At 39.1% G+C, this 25,166-nt stretch overlaps 1 protein-coding gene across 1 annotated transcript in view; it reads right to left on the bottom strand.

Annotated features, from left to right (window-relative positions):
• Positions 1-25,166, bottom strand: part of SPIRE1 (spire type actin nucleation factor 1) — a 116,209-nt gene that overhangs the window by 43,689 nt on the left and 47,354 nt on the right. The window contains exons 4-8 of the mRNA XM_054985315.1: positions 20,343-20,468; positions 7,844-7,927; positions 6,991-7,155; positions 2,300-2,386; positions 636-765 (exon numbers count right to left, since the gene is read on the bottom strand). Coding sequence (XP_054841290.1) covers positions 636-765; positions 2,300-2,386; positions 6,991-7,155; positions 7,844-7,927; positions 20,343-20,468 — 592 coding nt within the window. The remainder of the gene's footprint in view (positions 1-635; positions 766-2,299; positions 2,387-6,990; positions 7,156-7,843; positions 7,928-20,342; positions 20,469-25,166) is intronic.

The raw sequence follows: 25,166 nt of genomic DNA, 5'->3' as shown, positions 1-25,166 counted from the left end.
GAACACAAGCCTGCTTTGCTCACTCACGGGGCAAGTCCCCCCCCCCTTCAAGGGACTTGACAACCTGCCCCCACTCTTCACGTCTGTGCTGCTTTATTTTTTTAAATGAAAGTTTTTTACTTTAGAACTTGAACACTCATGCCACTTCACTTGTAAGCACTCAATTGATCATTTTAAAAGCATAAGATACCAGCAAGGATGCCTTCTAACAATGCACCATCATTTTCTAACCCTTTACTTTTATTTTATTTAGATCTTGGGAAGATGTACTTTTCCCCCTCTTGAGTGCTGCAGCATACATCTGACTTTGATTTTTACTATGTTGCAGAAGGCGGTATCTTCCCTAAACCATTATATAGACCAAGTATTACATTATTGCCTCTGAATTTCAAAGAGTGCAAATGCTAAAATGACATTGTAGCACACATTCACTGATTTTCTGAAGAAAATTGTAATACCAAACAAAAATAAATCTCCGTAATGAATCTATTACCTGCACACAAATCTATAGCTCAACAAAGAATCAAGACTAAAAAGTGGAACTATAATAATATGGAACATTTCTTAACAGCAAGGGATAACCATTTCAGTACAGCACCACCTAAGACTAAGTTATCAAAAGTAAATTAACTAACCTAGTCTGCTACGCCTGATCTCATCAGGAGAGACCGGTCTCAGCTTTCTTTCAGACTTGATTTCTTCCAGTATTCTTTCATGGAGGCTACGTGGTCGTGGTGGGGTTGGTTTCAGTTTTCTTGCAGAAGCCTTGAAAATATTAATACAAAAAGTAGGAAATGTATGCATAATATGGACGTCACAAAAGAGTTTTTAGCAATAAATTATCATGGTGTAATAATTAAAATACAGAGACTACTATGTATTTTAGGCAATGTATCAAAAGAAGCCTCTCAGTGGCTGATTATGGCCAAATTTCTATAAATTTCATTTTACTTTTATTTGTTCATATATACACTCAAAGACTTCAGATTTCTCACTCACTATAGATGCTAATACCCTGACCTGGATAGCCAGGCAAGCCTGACCTCATCAGATCTTGGAAACTGGCCTTGGTTAGTAATTAGATGGGAGACCTTCAACAAAGACTAAGGTTGCAGAGGCAGCCAATGGCAAACCACTTCTGTTAAGTCTCTTGCATTGAAAACCCCAGTAGGGGGTCACCATAAGTAATCTATGACATGATGGCACTCTCCAACACCACATAGATGCTAATACTTACATATCCCACCTTCAGTTCAGCCATATCTGTAACTTTTTAATTGGATCTGCTTATTGTATCAAGGCCAATGCAGAAATCAGAAAGCAAACTTAAAATGCACAACAGGATACAAATTACCATAATAAAAAGAAAAACAATCTACTTAAAAGAATAAATTAAGTTAGTTTCACAGAGTTCATTTTTAATATTCAGAATTAAATATGGATAGTACAAGCAGTAGGGAACAAAAACTTCACTGATCCTAGATTAGATCAAATTTAATATACCAGTTTCAACAGAACCTGATCTCTTGTCTACCCCCTCCCCCCATCCAAGAGGTCAAAGCAAAGAAAGCTTCTTGTTTGGTTGTAATCTTTAAACTCCATTTAGAAATTAAACTCTCTTTTCTATTTTGTTAGAAAAGGAATAAACAGGGCTCAGGAAACCAGGACTGAAAGCAAGATTAAACAGAAAATAGGGACTTGGATCCTCTCTGTTCTTGGATCCCTAGATACACAGGTGCAAATAAAAACTGACTGTTATTAAAGCAATGAAGAGGGTCTATGTGTGTCTATGTGGATAGGGAGCTGAGAGGGAATAAGGCAGCCAATAAGTTTGTCAGGATGACCCATCCACTCAACAGCAAGTTCTCACAGCCCAGGACAAAGTTACTGATTATTGCTAGCATGAAGAGAGAGTAGAGTTTAGCTTTGGGTTTAGCTACCCTGCACAAGGCGAGTATGAGGAACTAAGAGAGAGACTGCCTGAACAAAAATTGGCCAAGGTGGCAAGCATGGCCCTGAGGAAAGAAAATGTACTGAATGAAGAAGCAGAAAAAATTATTTAAGCAGAATAAAAAAACAAATCTGAGAGCTTCATTTAAAAATAATTCTCTATGAAGCATTACAAAATACACTCCAAGGGTAGCAGAGGGTTGGTTATAGAGAATTTTTATGTTTCCATGTATTTTAAAGTGTGCTGTAGGTGGGAAGTGAGAGAAGCTTCATTTTAAAAGTGCCTTACATAAACTAAATATATAAAAATCACATCTTTACTTGATAAAGAACATATTGAATTACATACTGGATTTAGTGGAGGTCGAGATCGGATGAAGTCCAATATTATTTCATGGGCACTCTTTTTTAATCGTGGAGGTATATCTCCATTGACCTGAGGAAAAAAAATTGCTTAACATTTTTACTGAACATCGGCACCTCCTGGCAGTCTTAAAATTCATGCTAGCTAGGTAATGCATACTAAAACAGTCATGATTGCTGAAATGCATCAATAATTTCACTAAATTAAAGAATAATGGAGGACAGAAAATTTTGGTAAAATCCAACAAAGCCAGACTGGTATCCAGAGCCAGCCTGCTAGAATCTAAAGGAGATAAAACAACACAATGCCACTGGTAGTCATCTACAGTTTACATTTTAAAATAATTCACCATATCATCAATGACCTACAATCTCTCCTGGAAAAAGACACTTTTCTTTCACAGGCCTTGGCTGGCAGGCCTTTGCTTGCTAAAGAGAGCTCCCTCAAACTTAAAAAACAACAACTTGTCATCAAAATGATGGACATCCCAGTAGAGAGACAACCCAGGAACCTAGACCTGCTAGTTTGGTCTTAGACACATTCAGGCAATATTATTACAGGATCCAGTAACATCAGCTATACCATCTGGAATTCATGCACTTGCACATAATCCAATTTAATGTGTGTCAGCATGTGCTAGATTTGCCAGGGCACCCAGGGGCCAAAACAAGAGGGGCAGGGGGAGAGTACACATTGCACAATGAGGGTCACACTGAAGCTAGATTAATTAGAAATTGCCCATTTGGAGGCAATTTTTAATTAATCTGGCTTCAACACAATCTGCAGCTCCCCCATTGTGCCAGACAATGATGTCCTCAAACAGGCGATTTTTAATGAATCTGGCTTCAGCACAACTGGGGAGCACGGGAGGGCGGGCAGACTTTTCTCCCTTGTCCTCTTCCTTCCACTGGCCAGGTGAGCGGAGCTAGGGGGCAGCAGGTGGTGACGGGGTGATGGTGGCAAGCCTAACATGTGCCAACAATGCCCTTCCACTTTCTACACTTGACAAATAGGCTGATTTCTACATGACAACACCAAAGAAGACATATCTAACATTTTAAAAATACAGCACTCAGAAATCAATGGAAGAACATTTTAATCTTCTTGGGACATACTGTTGCAGATCTGAAAAAAAATATTGAAAGGCAGAATATATGAGAAAGTGCTGCATTATAACTCATCAAGAAATTAAATGCTCATTCTCAGCCTTGCCTAAAGAGAAACTTGGATCTCCTTACTATAATTTCTAATAGGTCTAGAGGACCCACTTTTTAGAGACTTTAATTGGCTCTTCTTAACATGTTGTAATCCTTTAATGATGTTAGTACATTTTTTATGCTTCAGATTGCTTCTTCCTTGATAAGTTGTGTTTATCCTTCTTCATTATCCTTTGTTTATCTGTAACCCATGAAAAGCTGTAATCTCTTAACAACCAAATCCATTCCAGTCTCTTACACAGGAAAGTGTACCTGAAATACTTATGACAAGATTCATATCAAATCTGTCTGCCTCAACTCCTCCTCCCACCCTGATTCCTGTTATAAAAATCTCCAAAAAAGATTTCCTTCTTAGAAACTTCTGAAAACTTGAAATCTGAATCATCATAACTCATGAAACATTCATGCTGGAATATATTTTGTTAGTCTTTAAAAGTTCCACCAGACTTGTTTTATTTGCCAGATCAGACTAGAAGTCCATCTACTGTGGCCTCCCCTCTACTACAACAGAAGTTTGCAAGCAGAAGTTTTCAAGTTTGCATGATGGAAATCACTATCCCTATCTAATTCTAGTATTTACATGCCAGAGGTCTGCCACTTCCTAACACAAAGGTTTTGTTTTTAACTATCACAGTCAGTAGCTGTTGATCAACCCATAGCTCCATGATTATAACTAAAAATCTAATTTCTAGTCATCCCCTTAACAAGTTAAGCATGCATTTGCATTTCCTTTAGCTGATCCCAAATCTGCCAGTCAATTTAAATGAAATTACCCAATTTAAATGAAATTACCTGGTTCTGGGATTTTTGTTTTCTTTTGAGAGAGAATCATTTACAAGAAATCCTAGAAAGCAATCATGACTTTTCTCCTTGGGGTGGGTGGGGGAGACAATCATTTAGTTTACATGCTACTTTTTTGAAGGTATATCTAAACAATATAGCTGACATGAGCCATGAGGGTCCCCCAACCCATCTCACAGTCACACTGGAAGCTAGTGATTCACCTTTGAAAACCACTGGGTCATTCAGCATGGCTCTGATCACTGCAAGGGGGGGAGAAAGGGCTTCCATCTTCCCCCGTGCCATTTTCCCTAGTGGAAACAGTTGCTGGGGGAGGCTGTTACTCTTTCTTTGGGTGTCACGTGTTTTTGGGCTTGTGTCAACTGTATCATTTACATGAGCCAGAGGTTTCACATGACGAGCAAAAGAACGGGCATGAAATGGGAGTGTCAGGGAGGATCTGTAGCTATGGCAACAGCAGTTTGCTCTGGGATGGGATCAGAGTAGGAGGACTATTTGAATTAGTTGAATCTCTTACAATTTTTACTACATAGCTTTTCTTTATAGTGTACATTTGTTTAAACCTATATTGGAAGATCTGCTGAAAGATAACCACTCTCTTTTGCCTTCAATGCAGCAGCGGACAATGCAAAACGCCAAGCATGCATTCGGTGCTTGCCATGGAGTGGTGACTAGAGCTCACTCTGAAAACATTTAGCTTTGAAAGGTTCTGAAGATGGTCTTTGCATGCAAAAGAACCCACTGGAGAGATACACAGAGAACATGAAGCAGCAGCAGCAGCATTTTTTAAAATGTGAATTAAGAGTAATGGACCCAGCAAATTTCAGAATTCCCTCCAAAAAACTTGGATCCAAATACAAAATCATATCAGCATATTTACGCCTTTCCAATACTCCTTAGTATAAAAATATGAAATAGTATTAACAATTACTGTATAAGGATGGTATCTAATATTTCTTTGAGAATCTAAGAAACTCAATACCAAACTTGTATATAGTTTTTATTTAACTCAAGCTCCTGGAATTCTTACCTAGAGATATGAATTAATGAATACTGAATGACGACTGTATTTCATTATTGCTGTATCAATACAAAGGAGCTACTGTGTTGCTAGGGTCGTGAAGGTTGGGGTCATAAAGGCTGTCAATATCTTGGAAACTGGATTGTGTTTCATTTCCCACATACACTTAAAATTGGGGTCAAACCAGACCAATGTCATTTGAATAAAACTCTAAAAAGCACATCCCCAAAGGTGGGTGGTTCAAAACTAAAGAAGTTGTACAGGTTAGGTCACAAATTATACAATTTGTACTCCTGTAGACCATACATTGACTGCTTCCACATAGGTATTTCCCCAGCACAGACAGCAGAAAGTCCATGCAGTGAGGGGGGAATATCCAGAAAACACTGTACCCAATCTGTACATAATTTTGCCTGAACATCATTTCCTTTACTCAGTAGAAAATATAAACGTAATTTTCTACAAAGTAAAGGGTAAACTTTGGAATGGCTGTGGGTGGAGCATCTATCTGGCTGCTTACCTATAACAACTGCAGTGGCAGACCCAGTCTCTTCATCTCCCCTTTTCAGCCTTTTAAGGGCCTGTCCCTCCTTTCCCTGATAAGGCATACTGTAGTGTTATAGCACTGTTCAGCCAGGAAAGTGTGAATAAAGGGGGGTTTCAGGCTACAGAGTGCCTGAACAAAATTGCCATCACATCTGAGATTTAGTAAAGGCACAATAAGAAAAGGGAGGAGGGAATGAGGGTGGTGTGGTGGGAACAACTTGAGAAGAGAAGTGTGTGGGCAGTGTTCCAGGCCATTCCTCCACCTCCTGCTACAACTGTGCCAAGGGCATATTTTTGTATCCCCAGTGAAGGAAACCAGTATTAAAAATGTGAAGCAGGTACAAATGCTATACTTGCAAGAACTGGGTCCAATAGCACCTTAGAGACCAACTAGATTTCCAGGGTATGAAGTTTCAAGAGTCAAAGATCCTTTCAAGAGCTTTGACTCTCAAAAGCTCATACCCTGGAAATCCAGTTAATCTCTAAGGTCTTACTGGACCCGAGTCTTGCTCTTCTACTACAGACCAACACGGCTACCCACCTGAAACTATTCTATATGTTTTATTGTAATATGACATCCATCAATGCACACTAACACTTGTCACCAAGGAAGAAAAAAGTATGGTAGGGTTTGTATGGCTTCTGGTGGATGTGAGATGGGTCTTAAATGTTAGAAGGAACGCATGATCACATACAAGACAAATAACGTCTTGTAAAGCTAAACCATGGCAGCCTGGAATGCAAACATTTTGAGTCCATGGGCTTTATTTTTGTCTAAAGACATATGGAAATAGTACTATGTGCCCAAGAAAAATCTGGATGGTGTTTCACAAACAGCTGATGCCTACACCACATGGCAACCAGTTTTCAAATTGAGAGGAGTTTCAAATGCAATTGGTGATGTTGCACAAGCTTCTGCTGGTAGAAAAGTTTTTAAAATTTGATATGTAATCTCCTTCATTCATCTGAAGAAACCTGTGGATCCCAGACTTATTGTAATAGCTTCCTTTGGTATGTGAGGAATAATAGTTTTGACTTCTACTAAAATACACAGTGGCCTTTTCTTTTTATCTTGTATTCTTATGACTTACCATAACCTTCCTTAAAGTATAGCGTTTTGATCGAATATCATCCATCAGCATCTCATACGGAGTGAGCTGATACTCTATTGGAAGAGGGTTGAACTGACGTTCTTGAACTTTCTTCAGTTTCACACCATTGCGTAAGTCTCGCATCACCTGTACCCAAAATCGGGCCTAAAGAATCAAGAAGAAATATTTTCAGATTCCTAAAGTCACTGCTGGCCTATTCAGGCAGCCTAGCTGACCTATCAAGGGTTAGCTACAACATGATGAAAAAATCTCTAATTCAGGTAAATACTCTTTAATCTGGGAAGGCAGCATGGTATAGCCCAATCTCATCAGATCTCGGAAACTAAGCAGGGTCAGTACTTGGAAGGGTGACCCCCACCCCCAAGGAAAACTCTGCAGAAGAAGGCAACAGCAAACCACTTCTGCTTCTCACTTGCCTCGAAAGCCCCTTGCTGGGGTCACCATAAGTCAGTTGTGACTTGATGGCATGTACACATGCACTCTTTAATCACACTTGCTCATGTAAATGTTTTATTACAGAAAGGCTTATGAACTTCAGTATATATCTATAGTCAGGTAATACCTACATGAATTAATTTCAAAGAGCACTTTAACTTTTGGTATGCTTCACTAGAATTTATTTAAAAATAAATGTAGGTTTAGCCAAGGTTCAGTTGTTGAACTCCAGTGCATTTCATGCTAAAGTTTGCAAAATAAATGCAGCTTCTTCTTTTTCTCAGGCAAACACAGACATGTATATAAAACAGCATGAACATATGATCCTCCTCACCATAATAAAATAGCCCCATATTAATGTATTTTTGTCAGAATAAAAGGCTAAAAACAATCTTACCCAATCAGCATTCTTTAACTCATCAAGATCTGTGCTGGATTCATCACTCCGTTCTCTATCCATTTCCTGAATCTTCTTCAAATTCTGCCAATTGAGAGAAAATGTATACATTTATTTAAATAATCACCCTGACCTGGATAGCCCAGGTAAGCCTGATCTTATCAGTTCTCAGAAGCTAAGCAGGGTTGGCCTTGGTTAGTAATTGGATGGGAGACCTCCAACAAAGACCAGGTAGGCAATGGCAAACCACCTCTGTTAGTCTCTTGCCATGAAAACCCCACGAGGGGTTGCCATAAGTCAGCTATGTCTTGAGGGCACTTTCCACCATTTAAATAATCAAAAAACAGTGCCATAGGTATGAAAGGAAAGAAAAATGAATATTTAATAGTGCTTTTAAGTGTTACAGATTTCTTCTAATATTTATATTTTGAGATATCTATAATGAAATTTCCAAATAATGTACACTGCAAGCTTGAAGATAAAACATAAGACTACAGTTAACACCATAAAAACACTCAAACATATATTAAAACTTTTAAAAACACACACACAATGTATGCTTCAGTCCAGCAAAGGAGATTTGCACCAAAAAGTAGGCTTTTATTTACAGATTACCTTTTTGGACTGACTTTGATGCATGCATCACGGTTCCATTCTCTGACATATTTGTGTGTGGCCACTGCACAAATGTCATTAGTGTAACTACCACTGGTTCAGGGATATGAATGAATTACGATATAAATTAGGCTGGAAGTCTGGAAATATATCTTCTACACTGCAGCAGCTCCGAGTCAGTATTTAGCTAAATCAGTGGTTCTCAACCTGGGACCAGGCCCCAGGATATTTCAAGGGGGCCACAAGTAAAAATTGCATAAATGGGGGGCCACAGCACGAGACTAGGGGGCCACAGAGGGAAGTGAGAAGTGAAGAAAACAGAGAAGTGACCGAGAAAAGAAAACCGAAAAGACAGTGTGTGGGGTACTGTTTCTTCATGCAAGTGTAACCCTGAATCCACTAGGGGGGAGCTAAAGAGCAGGGGTATTCCATATAAGGAAGAAAAAGCGCAATTTACAAACAAGACATTGAAATAGCTTCCTTCAAGTACAACACCTTTATTGGCATATAAAATAGCTACCTTTATACTGGTAGGACAGGGGGGCCACAGAAAGGAAACAAGGTCGGAAGGGGGCCACGGTCGGAAAAAGAAACACTTGAGAAACACTGAGCTAAATGACCACGTATGTATTGCATTAGGGGGGGGCTTTTAAAATGGCTCCTTCACATCCTGACCAGTTAAAACATCTAATTATTAAGCCATTTTGAACTTAAATTTGGAGATTAAAAATGACAGATGACATTCCAAACAGGTAATTGTTTCTATTAATACCATACTAAAATATCACCTATTTGACAGGCTAGTTATTGTTAACATTTATCAACTCAAATTTATGTAATAACGCCCCCCCCCATAAAATTCAAACGGCCACATTTCAAAATAGAACAGTAACATGTGTTCAATGGCCAAATGCTAATTTAAACTGATATTTTCATATATCGTAAGCAGACCTCTTTAGAGAAAGAATTTCTAAGTCAGATTTAACCAGTAGAACATGTTTGGATGCATTCATAGATTGAATTATGAAGGGGGTGAGGAATACAAGGGCTCCTGTTTTAACTTTTGACATTTAGAGAAATATACAAAAGGTTTTCTCCTCCATATATTCATGAACTTCAGGAAAAATCCTAGCAAAATTTCACAGCCATGGAATGACTTCCAATTAAGATTGCCAACTCTGGACTGGGCAATTCCTGGAGATTTGGGGGCAGAACATGGGAGGGTAGAATTTGGAATGTCATCCTCATCCTCATTGTCATCGTTGTTGTCTTCATCATCATCATCTCCAGGGACCTGATCTCTGTAGATCAGTCATAATCACAGGAGAGATTCAGGCTCCACCTGGAGGATGGCAACCTACTCTCAAGGTAATTCTCAAGACTCATTTCAGATTTATGTAGAAATGCAGATCATGGGCTCATATCTTGTGAGGAATTTATAAAAAACAAATATGAATGCTTTGTTTTATTGTTTTGCTATTTAACCAGTCAGTTGGGTTTAATTGCTCTAATAACTAAACTTCCTTATAGGAGTAAGTACTGCTTTACTAAGCTGCCAGATGGAAGGTTATGTAAGTTGCTTCACAGAACAACAGAAAAAAAACCCCACCCACAAACTGAAGAAAATAAATCTAAATATTTTAACGCGCTAGGGAACTGAGCAAGTAATGTTTTTCTGCCCAAGCCATAATTTGCCACAATGTCTAGAAGCTTGCCTTGTTTATTTATGGAGACATTTTTTCCACAAATTACTGTGCTTCCAAGTTTAACCCTAAATCATGTATTTACACATCTGGATCACAGGCTAGAGAACCACAGGCACAAAGCACTGAATTCCTATGTTGTTCCATATTCAGATGTGCAAACCATTACAGCAGTAGTTGTACATGAGATGCACAGGGGAATATTCCAATATGGAAAACAGATTACACATACGGCAAGGTTCTACTGTAGCACAGTAGTTAAGTGGTTGGACTGCAAATTAGCACTCTGCTAGTTCCACTACTACCACGAGCTCTGCAGGTGGCCTTGGGTAAGCTACTCCTTTCAGCCTTGTTCCCTAGCTGTATTGTGGGGATAATAATAATGTTGACTTTATTCACTGTTCTCAGTGGGCACTAATCGCCAGAAGGACGGTACATAAGCACACTATTGTTGTTGTTGTTGTTATTGTTGTTGTTATTATTATTCATGAAGAACATTTCTGCTTCTCTTTAAAAATTCTCATGGGTAGGATACTCCAAGCCATGAAGCAGATCTTCCCTTGTTAACTCTTCCTCCAGCAGACCACTATGACCCCTGAAAAGCCAATACAGAGGGTTGAGTGGACCTCGCCAGCAAAATATCACGCAGAATTCAGGGTGCTGAACCAAAGTAAAGATGCACATCTGAGCTCAGTCCCTTAGGCTGACAGAGGCAATTTGTTAGAGCAAGCTCTCCTATCATGCAACGGCGCATGTGTGTGATTTTGCTCAATTCTCTTCATCATAGCCCTGTATGCCACCCAGTATTTTGTCCATGATTGTCCCTGCAATAGCGTTTCAGGGATCACAGGAGGCTGCTGAGGGATAGGGGAAGGCAAGGTATTTGTAGCGTGTAGGATCCCACCCTACATTTTTAAAATATGATCTGCATGAGGGGAAGCAGTGTGGGGAGAGACAATTAAGTGATGATGGTAGGGAAAGACATGGCACAAGAAGGGATCAAGACAGGATAACACTGATGACAAAAGGTTTTATATAGATCCCTTCTTACTCTCTGGAGTGCTGTCAGTGGAGCTCCCATTGTTCATTCTTGTTAGATCAACAACCACTAAAACAGCTCTCTTTTCACGTAGTTCAGGATGAGACTGCTGATGTGTAATGTTTTAACTGAGACCCTAATGAATAACATCTGAGGGCATGTTCTATTATTATCCAGCCAGGTTCTTCTCAGTATAGTATCAGCCAGGGTCATCAGATGGGGAACTCACTGTTGTGCATAATTATTAAGCTCTGATTATACAGTGCAAAACAGGCAAGTTTTAGTATCTGTACTTAGTGCTGGAAGAGTAGAAAATCTGTTGGTGTACGCTCCCATCTTGCAGCCTGACTTTCACTTCCTGTTCCTCCAAGCTTAACTGCTAATAGCACGTTATAAATTGTTCCTGAAACATTAAAGTTTCTAAATGGGGACTTCCTGTTTGGGATCCATGGAGGTCTAACGCAGCTCCACTTGCGGAGCTGACCGGACTGCCGTTTTAACCGGCCGGCGGGGTGAAAATAGCCCGCGGCCGACTGCTCTCAGGTGGGGAGCAGGCAAAGAACGCTCAAGACCCTAGGGTGAGCTAGATCTCGGACGAGGGGGGGCTCTACACAGCGAGTCTCCCCCCGATCCTTGAGGTCCCACCTTGCGACGGGTCGGCTATAATCTCTGCGGCAGTTTTGGGGCCAATTCGGCTGGCATAAGACCTACATACCCAAGCATCGATTGGGGGAAGAAGCTGAGAGGAGAACTTAAAATCGAAACAGCGATTACAACCCGAGAAAAGTGAAGAGAAGGTAAAGATCATTATCTTCTGAGACGGGACAGATTGATAAAAACAGAGAGGAAAAAAAGTAGATTTTTAAACTGCAACAGACTAGTGAAAAGGAGGGGAAGACTCGGCAGGAATCGAATTTAAAAAGAGACTAAGTTTAAAGAAGTTATTAAAGAAATGGGACTATTGTTTTGAATACCTGTGGCTTTGGAGCTGTGAGAAAAAGACACCATCGCGAGATCTGCTGTGGGAAGACGGGAGACAGGAAGTGCGTAATAACAATAGAGTGGCTGGAGAGAAGCGGCCCTTGCTGGAGGGCAGGAAGTAGGGAATCGCCATTTTTGAAAGGGGAAGGGTCGCGGCTTCAGCGGAAGAGGAAGTAGGCCATCTTGGATTACAAAATCATAGAGAAACCATAGAGAAAAGACGCCCGACATTTTGGACTCTTTAAAACTTAATTTCTATAAGAAGACCGGGACATTTAAAATAGAAAAACGTTAAATTTTACGCCACGGAGTTAAGGAAGAGAGCGGATTCGTGGGAGCGAGCTAAAGCAAGCCCCACGATGTCAAAAAAAGAGTGGCAATCGGCAATAGAAAACCTGGATAAAAACCTGGACAAAAAACTTTTAGATATGATTAAAGAACTTAAGGACACGAAATTGGAGCTGATAAAAGAGGTTAAAGAGGTTACACAGACAGTAAAATCGGAGCTGTCAGAAGTGAAAAAAGGTATGGAAACAATACGAAGTGAATTACAAGGAACGCAGCAGAGAGTTAAAACAGTAGAAGACGCGATGGAGAATTTAGCAGACACGCAACAAACAGAGATGAGATTGGTGAAGGGGAGAATGTCAGTTGCAGAAACTAAACATATGGAGAAGCAGCTACGTTTTCGTGGCTTGCCAGAAGTGGAAGGAAAGTCAGCGCAAGAACAGATGACTGAGGTGTTGGCTGAGTACCTGGGGAAGGAGGAGGAGGAAGTTGTGGCTATCCTAGATGTGGCATACCGTGTGAATTCGAGAATAGCAACCCAGAGGAAACTACCAAGAGATGTGATTGTGCAGTTTACAACACGAAATATGAAAGAGAGGATTGTGACAAAACAGTTTCAAGATCCATTGGAGATTGATGGCAAGACGATTATTATAATGAAGGAACTGCCCAGATCAGTGTTACTGGACCGGAAAAAATATAAAGTGCTAATTCAGATTTTGAAGGACATGAAAATCAGGTACAGATGGGAGTTACCGGAAGGAGTGTCCTTTGAGTTTGGAGGGGCCAAAAAACGCATCAGATCTGAGCGAGAGATGGAGCGATTTATTAAGGACAATGAAAAAGACTTACCAACAAGATCATGAGTATGGAGTGTAAAGTATTATCTTGGAATGTAAATGGACTAAACTCACCGAATAAGAGGAAAAATACTTTTCACTGGCTACTAAAACAAAAATGTGACATTGTTTGTTTGCAAGAGACCCATATCAGAAAGCAGGATGTAAAATATTTAAAATCTGGAAAATTGGGCAAAGAATATGTAGCGGCCTCCAACAAGAAAAAAAGAGGAGTGGTGTTGTACATAAAAGAGGAGCTACAGCCAAAATTTGTTATGAGAGATGTGGAAGCTAGATTTGTAGCAGTGGAATGTATTTGGAATTTAAAGAGAGTGTTGGTAGTCGGACTTTATGCACCTAACGGTGCAAAAGAAAGCTTCTTTGAGGATTTAAGGAAGCATTTAGACGATCTTGCATACGACCAGATAATTCTTGCTGGAGACTTCAATGGAGTGACAGACTTGGAACTAGACAAAAAGACTACAACGGCACAAAAGAAAAGAGGACTATTACCAAAGCTTTTTTTTGAGTTGATTCAACAAGAGACTCTTGAAGATGTATGGAGGAGAGAATATCCTAAAAGCAGACAGTTTACTTTTTATTCTGCAAGGCATTCTACATTATCAAGAATTGATATGATCTGGGCCTCAAAAGACTTAGCATTATGGACTAAGGAGGTAGAAATAATGCCTATGGTAGGCTCAGATCACAACCCAATTATGTGGAAATTTGGAAAAAAGAGAAAAAGGAAAGCATGGAGAATAAATGAGGACTTGTTACAGGAAAGAGAGAATATGGAAATACTGAGAAGAGAGACAAAGTTTTTTATACAATACAACGTGAATAAAGAAGTACCAACCAATAAAGTTTGGGATGCTTACAAGGCGGTTGTAAGGGGCATACTAATGGACTTAAATGGTAGAGCAAGAAAGAAGAAAGAGGAGAAAAGACAAGAGATTGAGGAGAAAATAAAAGCCAAAGAAACACAGCTAAAAAAGAGACCAGGGAAAAAGAAGGTATACCAGGAAATTAAAATACTTCAAGAACAGCTAACAGCAATGAGCAATAAAGAATTGGAGTGGAATCTCAAAAGACTGAATCAAAAAGCGTTTGAGGGTGCTAATAAACCTGGGAAGTACCTGGCATGGCAATTGAAGAAGAAAAGGGAAAAGAAGATAATAAATAAAATTTGCGAAGATAACAAAACGTATTTGGAGCAGGCTACCATTAGTAGAGCCTTTTATAAATTTTACGCTAAGCTGTATAATAAAAAAGAAGTAAACAAAGAATCAATAGCGTCATATTTGGAGAAAACCAAACTTCCAGAAATCTCGGAAGCTTGGAGAAATAAGTTGAATAGTGAAGTAACTGACGAGGAAATAAGTAAGGCAATACAATCTGCAAATCTAGGAAAGGCGCCAGGGCCAGATGGACTTACGGCTAAATTCTATAAGACAATGGCTAATGAACTGGCACCATTCCTAAAAGAGGTGATGAATGGGGTTTTAAGGGATCAAAGGATTCCAGAAACTTGGAGTGAAGCGAATATATCATTGATCCCAAAAGAGGGCCAAGACCTGACTAATGTGAAAAATTATAGACCTATATCGCTACTCAACAATGACTACAAAATTTTTGCGAAGATATTGGCGGAGAGATTGAAGGGGTGGCTCTCGGAAGTCATAGAGGAGGAACAAGCAGGCTTTTTGCCAGACAGACAAATAAGAGACAACTTAAGGACAGTGATCAATGCTATTGAATATTATGACAAGCGTTGTGACAAAGAGGTTGGTTTCTTCTTTGTTGACGCTGAAAAAGCGTTTGACAATTTAAACTGGGACTTTATGTTTGCCACTATGGAAAAGCTACAATTGGGAGAAAGATTCATCAGAGCAATTAAGGAAATTTATAGAGACCAGACTGCAGCAATTGTGGTGAATGATGAATTGACCAAGAAATTGACAATAAGTAAAGGAACAAGACAAGGTTGCCCGTTATCTCCATTGTTGTTCATTTTAGTATTGGAGATTCTGATGATACAAATACGTCAAGATGATGAAATTCGTGGAATAAAAATAAAGGACTATTCATACAAGGTCAGAGCATTTGCGGATGACATAATGTTAATTGTAGAGGACCCATTGGAGAACATGCCAAGAGTGATAGATAAGATCAAGGAGTTTGGAGACTTGGCAGGTTTCTTCATTAACAAAAAGAAGTCAAAGATATTATGCAAAAATATGACTAAGCAGAAACAACAATTGTTAATGGAAACAACGGATTGTGAAGTAACAAGTAAAGTGAAATATTTGGGAGTCGAATTAACTGCAAAGAACATAGATCTATTCAAAAACAATTATGAAAAACTATGGACTCAGATAGAGAGAGACTTGATTAAATGGAATAGATTGAATTTGTCATGGTTGGGTAGGATTGCAGCAGTTAAGATGAATGTGTTACCAAGAGTAATGTTTTTGCTACAGACAATACCAATCATCAGAGACTCCAAACAATTTGAAAAATGGCAGAGGAAAATATCAGATTTTGTTTGGGCAGGCAAGAAGCCTCGAGTGAAAGTGAAAGTTTTACAAGATGCAAAGGAAAGAGGCGGAATGCAACTGCCCAATCTGAGACTTTATCATGATGCAATCTGCCTAGTTTGGTTGAAAGAATGGATGACATTAAAGAACAAGAAATTATTAGCCCTAGAGGGATATAAAAAAATATTTGGATGGCACGCATATTTATGGCATGACAAAGTAAAGGTCAACTCGATGTTCCTGCATCACTTTGTTCGGAGAAGTCTATACATAATCTGGAAGAAGTACAGAATTTATCTACAAGAAGGAACCCCTTTGTGGGTGGTTCCATATGAGGTGATAGACCCGAGAGCTGTTGATAATGAACAACAATGTTTAACGTATAAAGAAATAACTAAAACTGAAGCATCCAAACTTAGAATAAAGACACAAGAGGAACTATCACCTAACTACGATTGGTTCCAGTATAGACAGATCAGAGACTTATATAATTCGGACTCTGTAAAGGGAGGTATACGAATAGAGAATTCGGAACTAGAGCAGACCCTTCTTAAAGAAGATAAGAAAAGAATATCCAAGGTATACCAAGTACTGTTGAAGTGGTATACCGAGGATGAGATAGTTAAAACACAAATGGTGAAATGGGCTATAAACTTTAATAAAGAAATAACAATGGAGGCATGGGAATACTTGTGGAAAACTACAATGAAGACAACGACATGTATTAATATCAAAGAGAACATTCATAAAATGATCTATCGTTGGTACATGACACCAAAGAAGATTGCGCTAGGGAATTTGAATACTTCTAATAAATGCTGGAAATGTAAGAAGCATGAGGGCTCCCTCTATCATATGTGGTGGTCGTGTGAGGTAGCCAGGCAGTACTGGGGGGAAATAATAAGAGAAATGAGTGAAATTTTACAATTTCAAATTAATAAGAACCCAGAACTCCTGCTACTGAACTTGGGAATGGAGGGAATTCCAGCCCAACACAGGACGTTGATATTTTATATGACAGCAGCAGCTAGACTTTTGTATGCGCAAAAATGGAAAGTACAAGAAGTGCCAACTATTGAAGATTGGACTTACAAATTGCTGTATATGGCTGAAATGGACAAGATGACAAGAAAATTGAGAGATCTGGACTCAGGGCAGTTCAACACAGATTGGGAGAAGCTGAAACAATACCTGGAGAAGAAATGGGAGGTGGGAGGAAAACTGTGGCAGTTTGAGAACTACTGAAGTATTGAAGTAGAGGGGGGAGACTTTACCGGGGGGAGAAGAGATAAATGTGAATTAATAAGCAGTCAGATTAATAGATTGACATATATATAGATATATATAGGTTAACAAACAGAACATAGAGAAAATAATTAATTATAAGGACTAAATATAAGGAGCGATTAACTAACAATATTTTCTTTTTTTTCTGACAAGTTTTGTACCAAACTGAATGTCTGAAGATATAGATGGGTCAAATTGATTGACTACGTGAGGAGAGATATATAGAACTATTATAAAAAGATAGAATGAGTAATATATATAGAGAATAAGTCAAATTGTTTGATATAAACGAATGTATGATCTATATGGTTTATGATATATAGAAATACCTGAAATTGAAAAATTGGGATAAATTGTTTATCTAAGATAGAAACAAAGGCTTACAGTTTGGGCATATAATGTTAAAAATAGTTAAGGATGTACTGCTTAGAATAATGGAGAATATATATTTGTTTTAGATAGAGGAAGCTAATAAAAGTAAGGGAAAGGGGACAAAGGGTTGGAAAGCTGTTGGAAGTCAACAAAAAGGGGGGGGAAAGGGAGGGGGTTAGAGATGAAAAAATTGGGGAAAATTGAATGTAAATGTGGAAATAATGGATTCTAACCCAATAAAAATTTTTCAAAAAAAAAAAAAAAGTTTCTAAATGGGGTTAAAATGTGTTGCAGAAGATGATACAGAGAAAATCTCCCTAGAGAAATCTTTTGAAAGCTTTTGCCACTAAGAGTGAATATCTTTCCCCTTGTCTTTTAAAGAACATTTTCTTTAGTTTACTTTCACTCTCCATGGAAAATATTTACACAGCAGGAGGGGAAACCAAATATGGCAACAGACAATTGTTCAGTTAAAGGTCTGCTCAGCAATATGTTAGGTTCCATACAAACTGTAAAGAACCTCCTTCTCTGCTTAGGTATATTGCAATTCTCTAAGCAAATTTTCTTTTTCCTTTGTTAATATTATATTTGAAAACTGGTAGTATATTATAAGCTATCTGTTTTTTCTTGTATTATAGTTGACTTTAATATTGTGTAATTTGTTTTCCTGTTTACGCATTGTATGTTGTTTTTTAAAGTTAATAAAAAGTTTATTATAAAAAAAATAAAAAATAAAGGTCTGCTCAGCTAACACTATAAAATACAGATTTTTTTTTTTGCATTTCATAATAGTAAAATCAATTTGCCCCTTAGAAAGAAAGGCAAGTATTTCCACTGTTAGATCAGGTAAGGAATACTGTCCTCTCTAGCTATATTGTGATGAATACAAAGTGGCTGGATCCAGTGATGTATGAACAGATATGCAAATTCACTTATAATAGTTCCATTTCCACAAGTAGGAGCACTAGATATACTGTAATACCTGCAGTTAACTTGTGCAATGTCTTGCATAAGCAGAAATGCAAGCTGGGATACAATAAGTTTACGTATGCTACCAGTGTGGGGTTTTTAAAGTACATTTCCACTTGTGCAAGGGCTCTTCTAGCAATCTTCTGCTTGATCAAACCAAATATACTAATAATTCTAATGAACAATAGCTAGTAAATGTCACAGCACACACTCAGCCAACCCACAGTTAAATACTAATCTGTATTGTTCAAGGAACCAGGATTCAAAATATACTTTACAAATGAGACTTTAGGTACTATCCATTGGTAAACTGTCCTGCATAAGCTTCATAGAAAAGTGCAGTAACTATGTAATATCTGTATAATTACTAATTTAATAGCTTTCTGATCACATACTACAAAGGATGTTATTGATGACAAGTCTTGACCTTTTTAAAGTGCAATCTCTTCGAACTTCAATGTACAAAAACAAATCCTTCAATCATAGTAAATCAACTACAGCTATAATTAAATATTATATCTAGATATCTAAAACTACCATAATTTAAACTGGTATGTTAATACCTTTCATTCCCTTATTTATCATGAACATCAACTATTTATGCTTAACAGAAACTGCTTGCTCATCTTATGAAAGCTTATTGTGTCTGTATTATATGAATGTTTAAGCATGCTGGGCATCGGAGAGTCAGTTTGGTATAGTGGTTAAGAGTGCCAAGACTGTAATCTGGAGAACTGGGTTTGATTCCCCACTCCTCCACTTGAAAGCAGCTGGGTGACCTTGGGTCAGTCACAGCTTCTCGGAGCTCTCTCAGCCCCACCCACCTCACAGGGTGATTGTCATGAGGATAATAATAACACACTTTGTAAACCACTCTGAGTGGGCATTAAGTTGTCCTGAAGGGTGATATATATTATTGTTATTGTGTTTTTAACCTCTCATATACTGTGCAGTCACCATAATGAATCCCATTATTAATTTTACTTTGCTAATATGCCACCTATGATTATTTTTTCTTAGCTGGAATTTAATGTTCATTCATATGTGTAAAGAACTTACTGTACAAACAGAATAAATCTAAAAAAAACCAAGGATGGAGAAAGGAAAAGATGATGGAACTAAACATATTTTAAGAGCCACATGTCTTGGAAACATGCTCAATGACTCTAAACACTCTACAAGGCAACAAACCAGTTATAACTGATGGTTACAATAATAACAGAAATACTAGCAAAAAGAAATATATGGCTGGATCGGAGAAATTGTGAATGGAAGTAATTAATAGAAAACAGATCTCTCCCTCCTCCTTCCCTTGCTGACTCCTGTATCCTCCCAAAAATCTATTACTGGGGTTTGTGGGATACATAGGAACACGCTGGGATGTGGCATGGAAGGATGCAGCAAGAATGGAGAATTGGCTGAAATCCTGCTCCCCTTCTTGAATAAGAATACGGTCTAGTTGGGCAAGAAAGGAGGAGTTTATTTCTGCTTATTTCTCCTCGAGCTGCAGTCACCTGCACTGAATACTCTGTTCTTGAGGGTCCTTTGAAACTGCAGGAGAGAGTTTTTTGGAGGGGAGCAAGAAAGAGGCTGCAGGGGGAAAGGAGAAGGGGGAGATATCCATTCCTTTTTTTCCCTTCTGTTCATGGTTCAAAGAATCCAACTGATACAGGCTGCTCCCCCTTTGTTAATTAGCAAATTAAATTGTAAAGAACAGTCATTTATGTGCTATAAAGATGACTTTTCCAAGTTCTTAATAGTAGTACATAGTACAGAAACATGTAGTAGTAGTACATAGTACAGAAACATGAAGCATTCTTCAGAAATAAAACAACCAAATGTTCGAGTGACTTCTGCATCATTTACCTCTTTAGCACTTTTAATTCTAGCCAAGAAAGTGTACAGCTCCATAGTTTCTGCAAACAGCGCCCGACATACTGCTTGATAATGATTTGGTGCATCTGATCTGGTTGGTAGATGAGCAGCACAGAGCTAGGAAAGAAAATAAGAGCGGATTGTAGTGACAAAAGCATCATTATTCTTGCTCTCTACAGAGTTCTTAAGCTATACCAGGGAACTCTTTTTATATGTATATATATTTGTATTACAATACATGTTCATCATACATTTACAATATTTTTCTTATTTCATCATCCAGTAGATATGAAATTATTTGGAGCATTATATAGTAACACTCTGACTATGCCAAGAAAGTGTCTGCAGAATGATTTGCAAACTTCCATGTGCATGCAACTTTTATCAGTAATCTTTGGGCCTTTTGTTCTAGGCATCACCCAAAATAAAGCTAATATAGGATGGCAACTCACAAACTTCAAGAATTTCACTCACTCAGCTTTAAAAGGGAAGAACATAAGCAAATCAGTAAGTTCTTGCATATAAATTAATTGGTGTGGTAACATGGCTAGCTCTGTAGCCTTGTCAAAAACTATGGAGATATAAGAAAGCAGACAAGTTTTAAGGCTTATTTCTGAGAAACAAAATAAAAATGTAGAGTTGGGAGGGGAATGATGGCATCACCATACGTTTTCGCTAATTAGGAAAGAGTAAAATTATGCAAGTGGAAGTTCTGCATAACTGAATTTCTGTGTGATACTTTTATTTTGTGAGCTATGTCAGGGCTGCCTACAAACTGGGCTATGGCATTCACTTTTTGCTTAGATCAGTAAGAAGATTAGAGCATTTCCATCTACATTCAGAGGTTGCAGACAAAAAAAATTATGTAAACAGGAGAGTCTTGCCAACTCCTCCGTCTGGGTTCACTCTCATTTGACTAGCTCACCCAGCCAGTCTGGTGTTAACAGAAATCACAATTTAGGAGAGATCAAACAAAACTTCTGGCTCCCTTTGAATGTCTTCCATCAAGGGTGAAACCAAATTACAACAAAATATTCACAACTGACTGACCTGTCAGCTCACTTGGCTACCACATAAGCATTCTGCAAATAAAGACATGAAATCTGCACCACAACAACCAGTCTGAATGGAATAAGAGTTCAAAAGAGATTTTTCCCACTTCTAATTCTCATCTCAAAAAAGGTTGTATCACTATTCTTTTTCCTTGGGACAGTAAAAAAAAAATTCCCATGGGACCTAAAATCCCAACTACTGATGTTTCTCCAAATAAGCATCAAAAATATATATAGCCTGAATGCTTATGTTTGTCAAAGATTTGCTACATTAGGGGAACCAAATACATTTCATTAAGTTGAAATCTGAGACACAAAGCAAAAAACCATATGGAAAGCACCTAATTTTAGTCCCTGGTAATGGGAAACTTGCCACACTCACTTGCAGAGTCCATTATCCATATGGCTGTTAGGTCTTATTAGTTCCATACCTTTCTTCACTGTTACCAACCAGTTTCTGAACAGTTTTTTAAAGCTACAATAGCATTTGTATTTTGAAAACAAGCATCTACAATTTCTTCCAACCAGCTTCCCTCATTCACCACATGCAATTAAACTTCTAATGTTTCTCATCCACAAAAGGACCTAAAGGCCAAACTACACATGATGTTTGCCTTGTGGTAACCGCAAGAGAGTTCTGGAGTTTTGGTGCCATGACTGAAAAGGCCTTCTTCAGGTCGCCACCTACCTAATCTCATAGAGCAGAGGCACCCAAGACAGGGCCTCCAAAAATGACAGCACGGGTTGGGCAGGTTCATAAGGATGTAAACAGTCATCCTTATAAAAGCTAGCAGTCAAATACTGCTTACTATTGCAGAAAGCAGGCCAAAAGATCCTCTGACTAAGGGCTCATCTAAATTATATGAGCTGTGTTGGGGATCCCCCAAACCATCTCACAGTCACGTTACTCCCAGAACTCATTAAAAACTACTGAGTCACCCAGCATGGCTCTGAGAACTCTCCCACACAATTTTCCCTAGTGGAAATGGCCATAGGAGGTGCCTCTTTACTCATTCCTTGGGCTCCATGTATCTCAGTCACATGATCCCAGGACCACATAATCCCAGAACATGTGGAGCTTTAAGAAGGGACAAATAGGGCCTCCATGGCCATATCTGCTAAGGAAAAAGGCATGGGAGGAAGGACAGAAGCCAGTCCCACCTTGCAGCATCTGGAGTTGTGCAGAGCAATTTAGTGGTTTTTAAAGGTGAGTCCCTGAAAGTATATGTGACTATGAGATGGACTGGGGAACTCCCAACATTGCTCATGTCACCTGCATAATTCAGATACACCCTGAGACATATCTATCCTTCCAAAGGTTATGATCTGCTCAGGTCGAGAAAGGGTGACTACTGCAAGCTTATCCGCAATTTTGTGATTGAATTAATGTTTGGATTCAGGTCCAATATATATTGCACATGATAATTTTCACATAAAGGTAACATTTTTCTGTTTTTAACTTTATTTTCATAAATGCAAAAGATATAATCAAAAGGAACTAGTCCTTTAGATTTGGAACAAAGGACTCAGCAAGAGACATCTTCTATATTAAAAATTATTTTATATACACATCATTACTCTCTGACATTGACGTAAACCTGACCTGTACTTAAAGAGAAAAGAATGATAGCAACAGAACATGCAATTAACGTTTGTTTTATAAGTGGGTGAAGTTTATATTTTTGTAAAATACCACCAGTTATTTAATTTTCTTCTGGAGAGAAGACAATCAGATTCAGGTGGCTGTTTCTAGAATACCATATAAAAAGGAAAATATCAATGTAGTTATTAAATATGAGAAATATTCTTCCAGTAGACAGCTGATCATGGCTACATTTTATAGTCAGAAATTTAAACCTGTGATTGGTTTATATATCCTAATATAAGAAATTATTAAACAACTTGATCCTATTTTTTTTGTTTTTAGCTTCACTTCTCTCATTGAATCAGGAGACAGATTTTTAATTGCAACACTAGATGTGTTATTTTGCTTTTACAAAACAACAATAACAGAGACCTATTTCTATATGCATGGAATTATACCTTGCTTGAAAATCCTTTCACCAGAACATACATTTATTTATTGTATCTATTTAACAGGTCCAAATTATGATACTCAAAGACACAATGTTATTCTGATTTTCTTTAGTCAAGGTAACCTGATGATGTTACAGAAGTCCTACACTTGTGCCTGACAGCTGTGGTTAAATGGCTAAGAATGAACAAGTTGAAACTGAACATTGACAAGACTGAGGTAACAACAGTTAGTAACACTGAGATTTTGAAGGACATTGTTCTTCTTACTTTTGATGGGGTCCAGTTGACACTCGGTGACTTAGTTAAGAGTCTAAGGGTTACACTGGAGCCAGCATTATTGCTGGAGTAGCAAGTTAATGGAGCTGTAAAAAATGCATCTTCCATATTCATTTAGTCTAGAAGATGGTACCCTACCTTGGGTAATCTGGCCTTGTGAAACCCTGCTATGGTTACCTCCAGGCTAGACTACGGAAAGCCATCTTTAGCTCAAGAATAGTAGATGTTTAAGAGATTACTTGATCTGTAACAATATTAAGGGTTAGGAACCAAGATATGAATTGTTGTCATAGGAGCAGATGTTTCCATTATACTGAACCTGTGATTGTAGACTTGCCGAATTTGCCTAAAGTAAAAATTTAGAAATTCTAGGTCAGGACCCAAGGACAGTGTGATTAGTTCTACATGCTCCAAAAGTTTTGGAATGTTTTTCTCTGACAGCTGGGAGCTATACTACATGGCAATTGACTTTTGAAACTGATGGGAGACTTAACAGCAGTTTTTGATATTATAACGGGCAGGGGTCATTTCGTAGAAAAAGAACTGCAGGAACTCATTAGCATAACTCATTAACATATGCCACACCCCTTGATCGGGCCAAAATGGCCAGGATACAGCTGCTGCCAGATGGGGGAGTGTTCCCCCACCTGGCAGGGGCCTGGTCAGGGCTGTTTTGCTCCCAATCCAGGCCAAAAGGTCAAAAATGGCTCAAGGCCATTTTGGGCATGTTTTGGCCTGGATCAGGCCCAAAATGGCCCGGATTGGGTTGGTACCAGGCAGGGCAGGTGCCCCCCACCAGGCACCGACCCAATCCTGGCGGTTTGGGCCCTGATCCCGGCCGAAAAGGGCCCCAAATGGCCAAAGATGGCCATTTGGGCCCCATTTGGGCCTGGATCATGGCCAAAACAGCCTGGACCAGATCAGTGCTGGGCAGGGGAGGGTTCCCCCACCTGGTGCTGACGAGATCCCAGCAGTTCTGGCCCCAATCCCAGCAGAAAATGGCCCAAACGGCCAAAAGTGGCCATTTTGGGCCAGGATCGGGGCCGAAAGGGACCAAATCTGGTCGGAGCTGAGCAGGGGAACTCTCCCCTGCCCAGGACTGACCCAGTCAAGGCTGTTTTCGCCCAGATCTGGGCCCAAGAGGGCAGCAAAGTGCCAGAAATGGCCATTTGGGGCCCATCTGAGCCCAAATTGGAGCCTAAAAGGCTGGGAATGGGGCGGTGCTGGGCAGGGGGGACGCTCCCCCTACCCAGCACCAACCCAATCCAGGCCCCTTTGCCCCCAATCTGGGAAGAAACAGGCCCCAAATGGCCCCAAATGGCCATTTGGGGCCCATTTGGGCCAGGATGGGGGCCGAAACGGCCGGGACCATGCCTGTACTGGGTGGAGAGGCTTCCCCCGCCTGGCACCAAGCCACCCTGGGCCATTTTGGCCATGATCCAGGCCAAAA

The sequence above is a fragment of the Eublepharis macularius genome, chromosome 7 (genome assembly GCF_028583425.1).
Source record: "Eublepharis macularius isolate TG4126 chromosome 7, MPM_Emac_v1.0, whole genome shotgun sequence".
Classification (NCBI taxonomy): Eukaryota; Metazoa; Chordata; class Lepidosauria; order Squamata; family Eublepharidae; genus Eublepharis; species Eublepharis macularius.
This window is presented reverse-complemented; position numbering and strand designations above follow the sequence as displayed.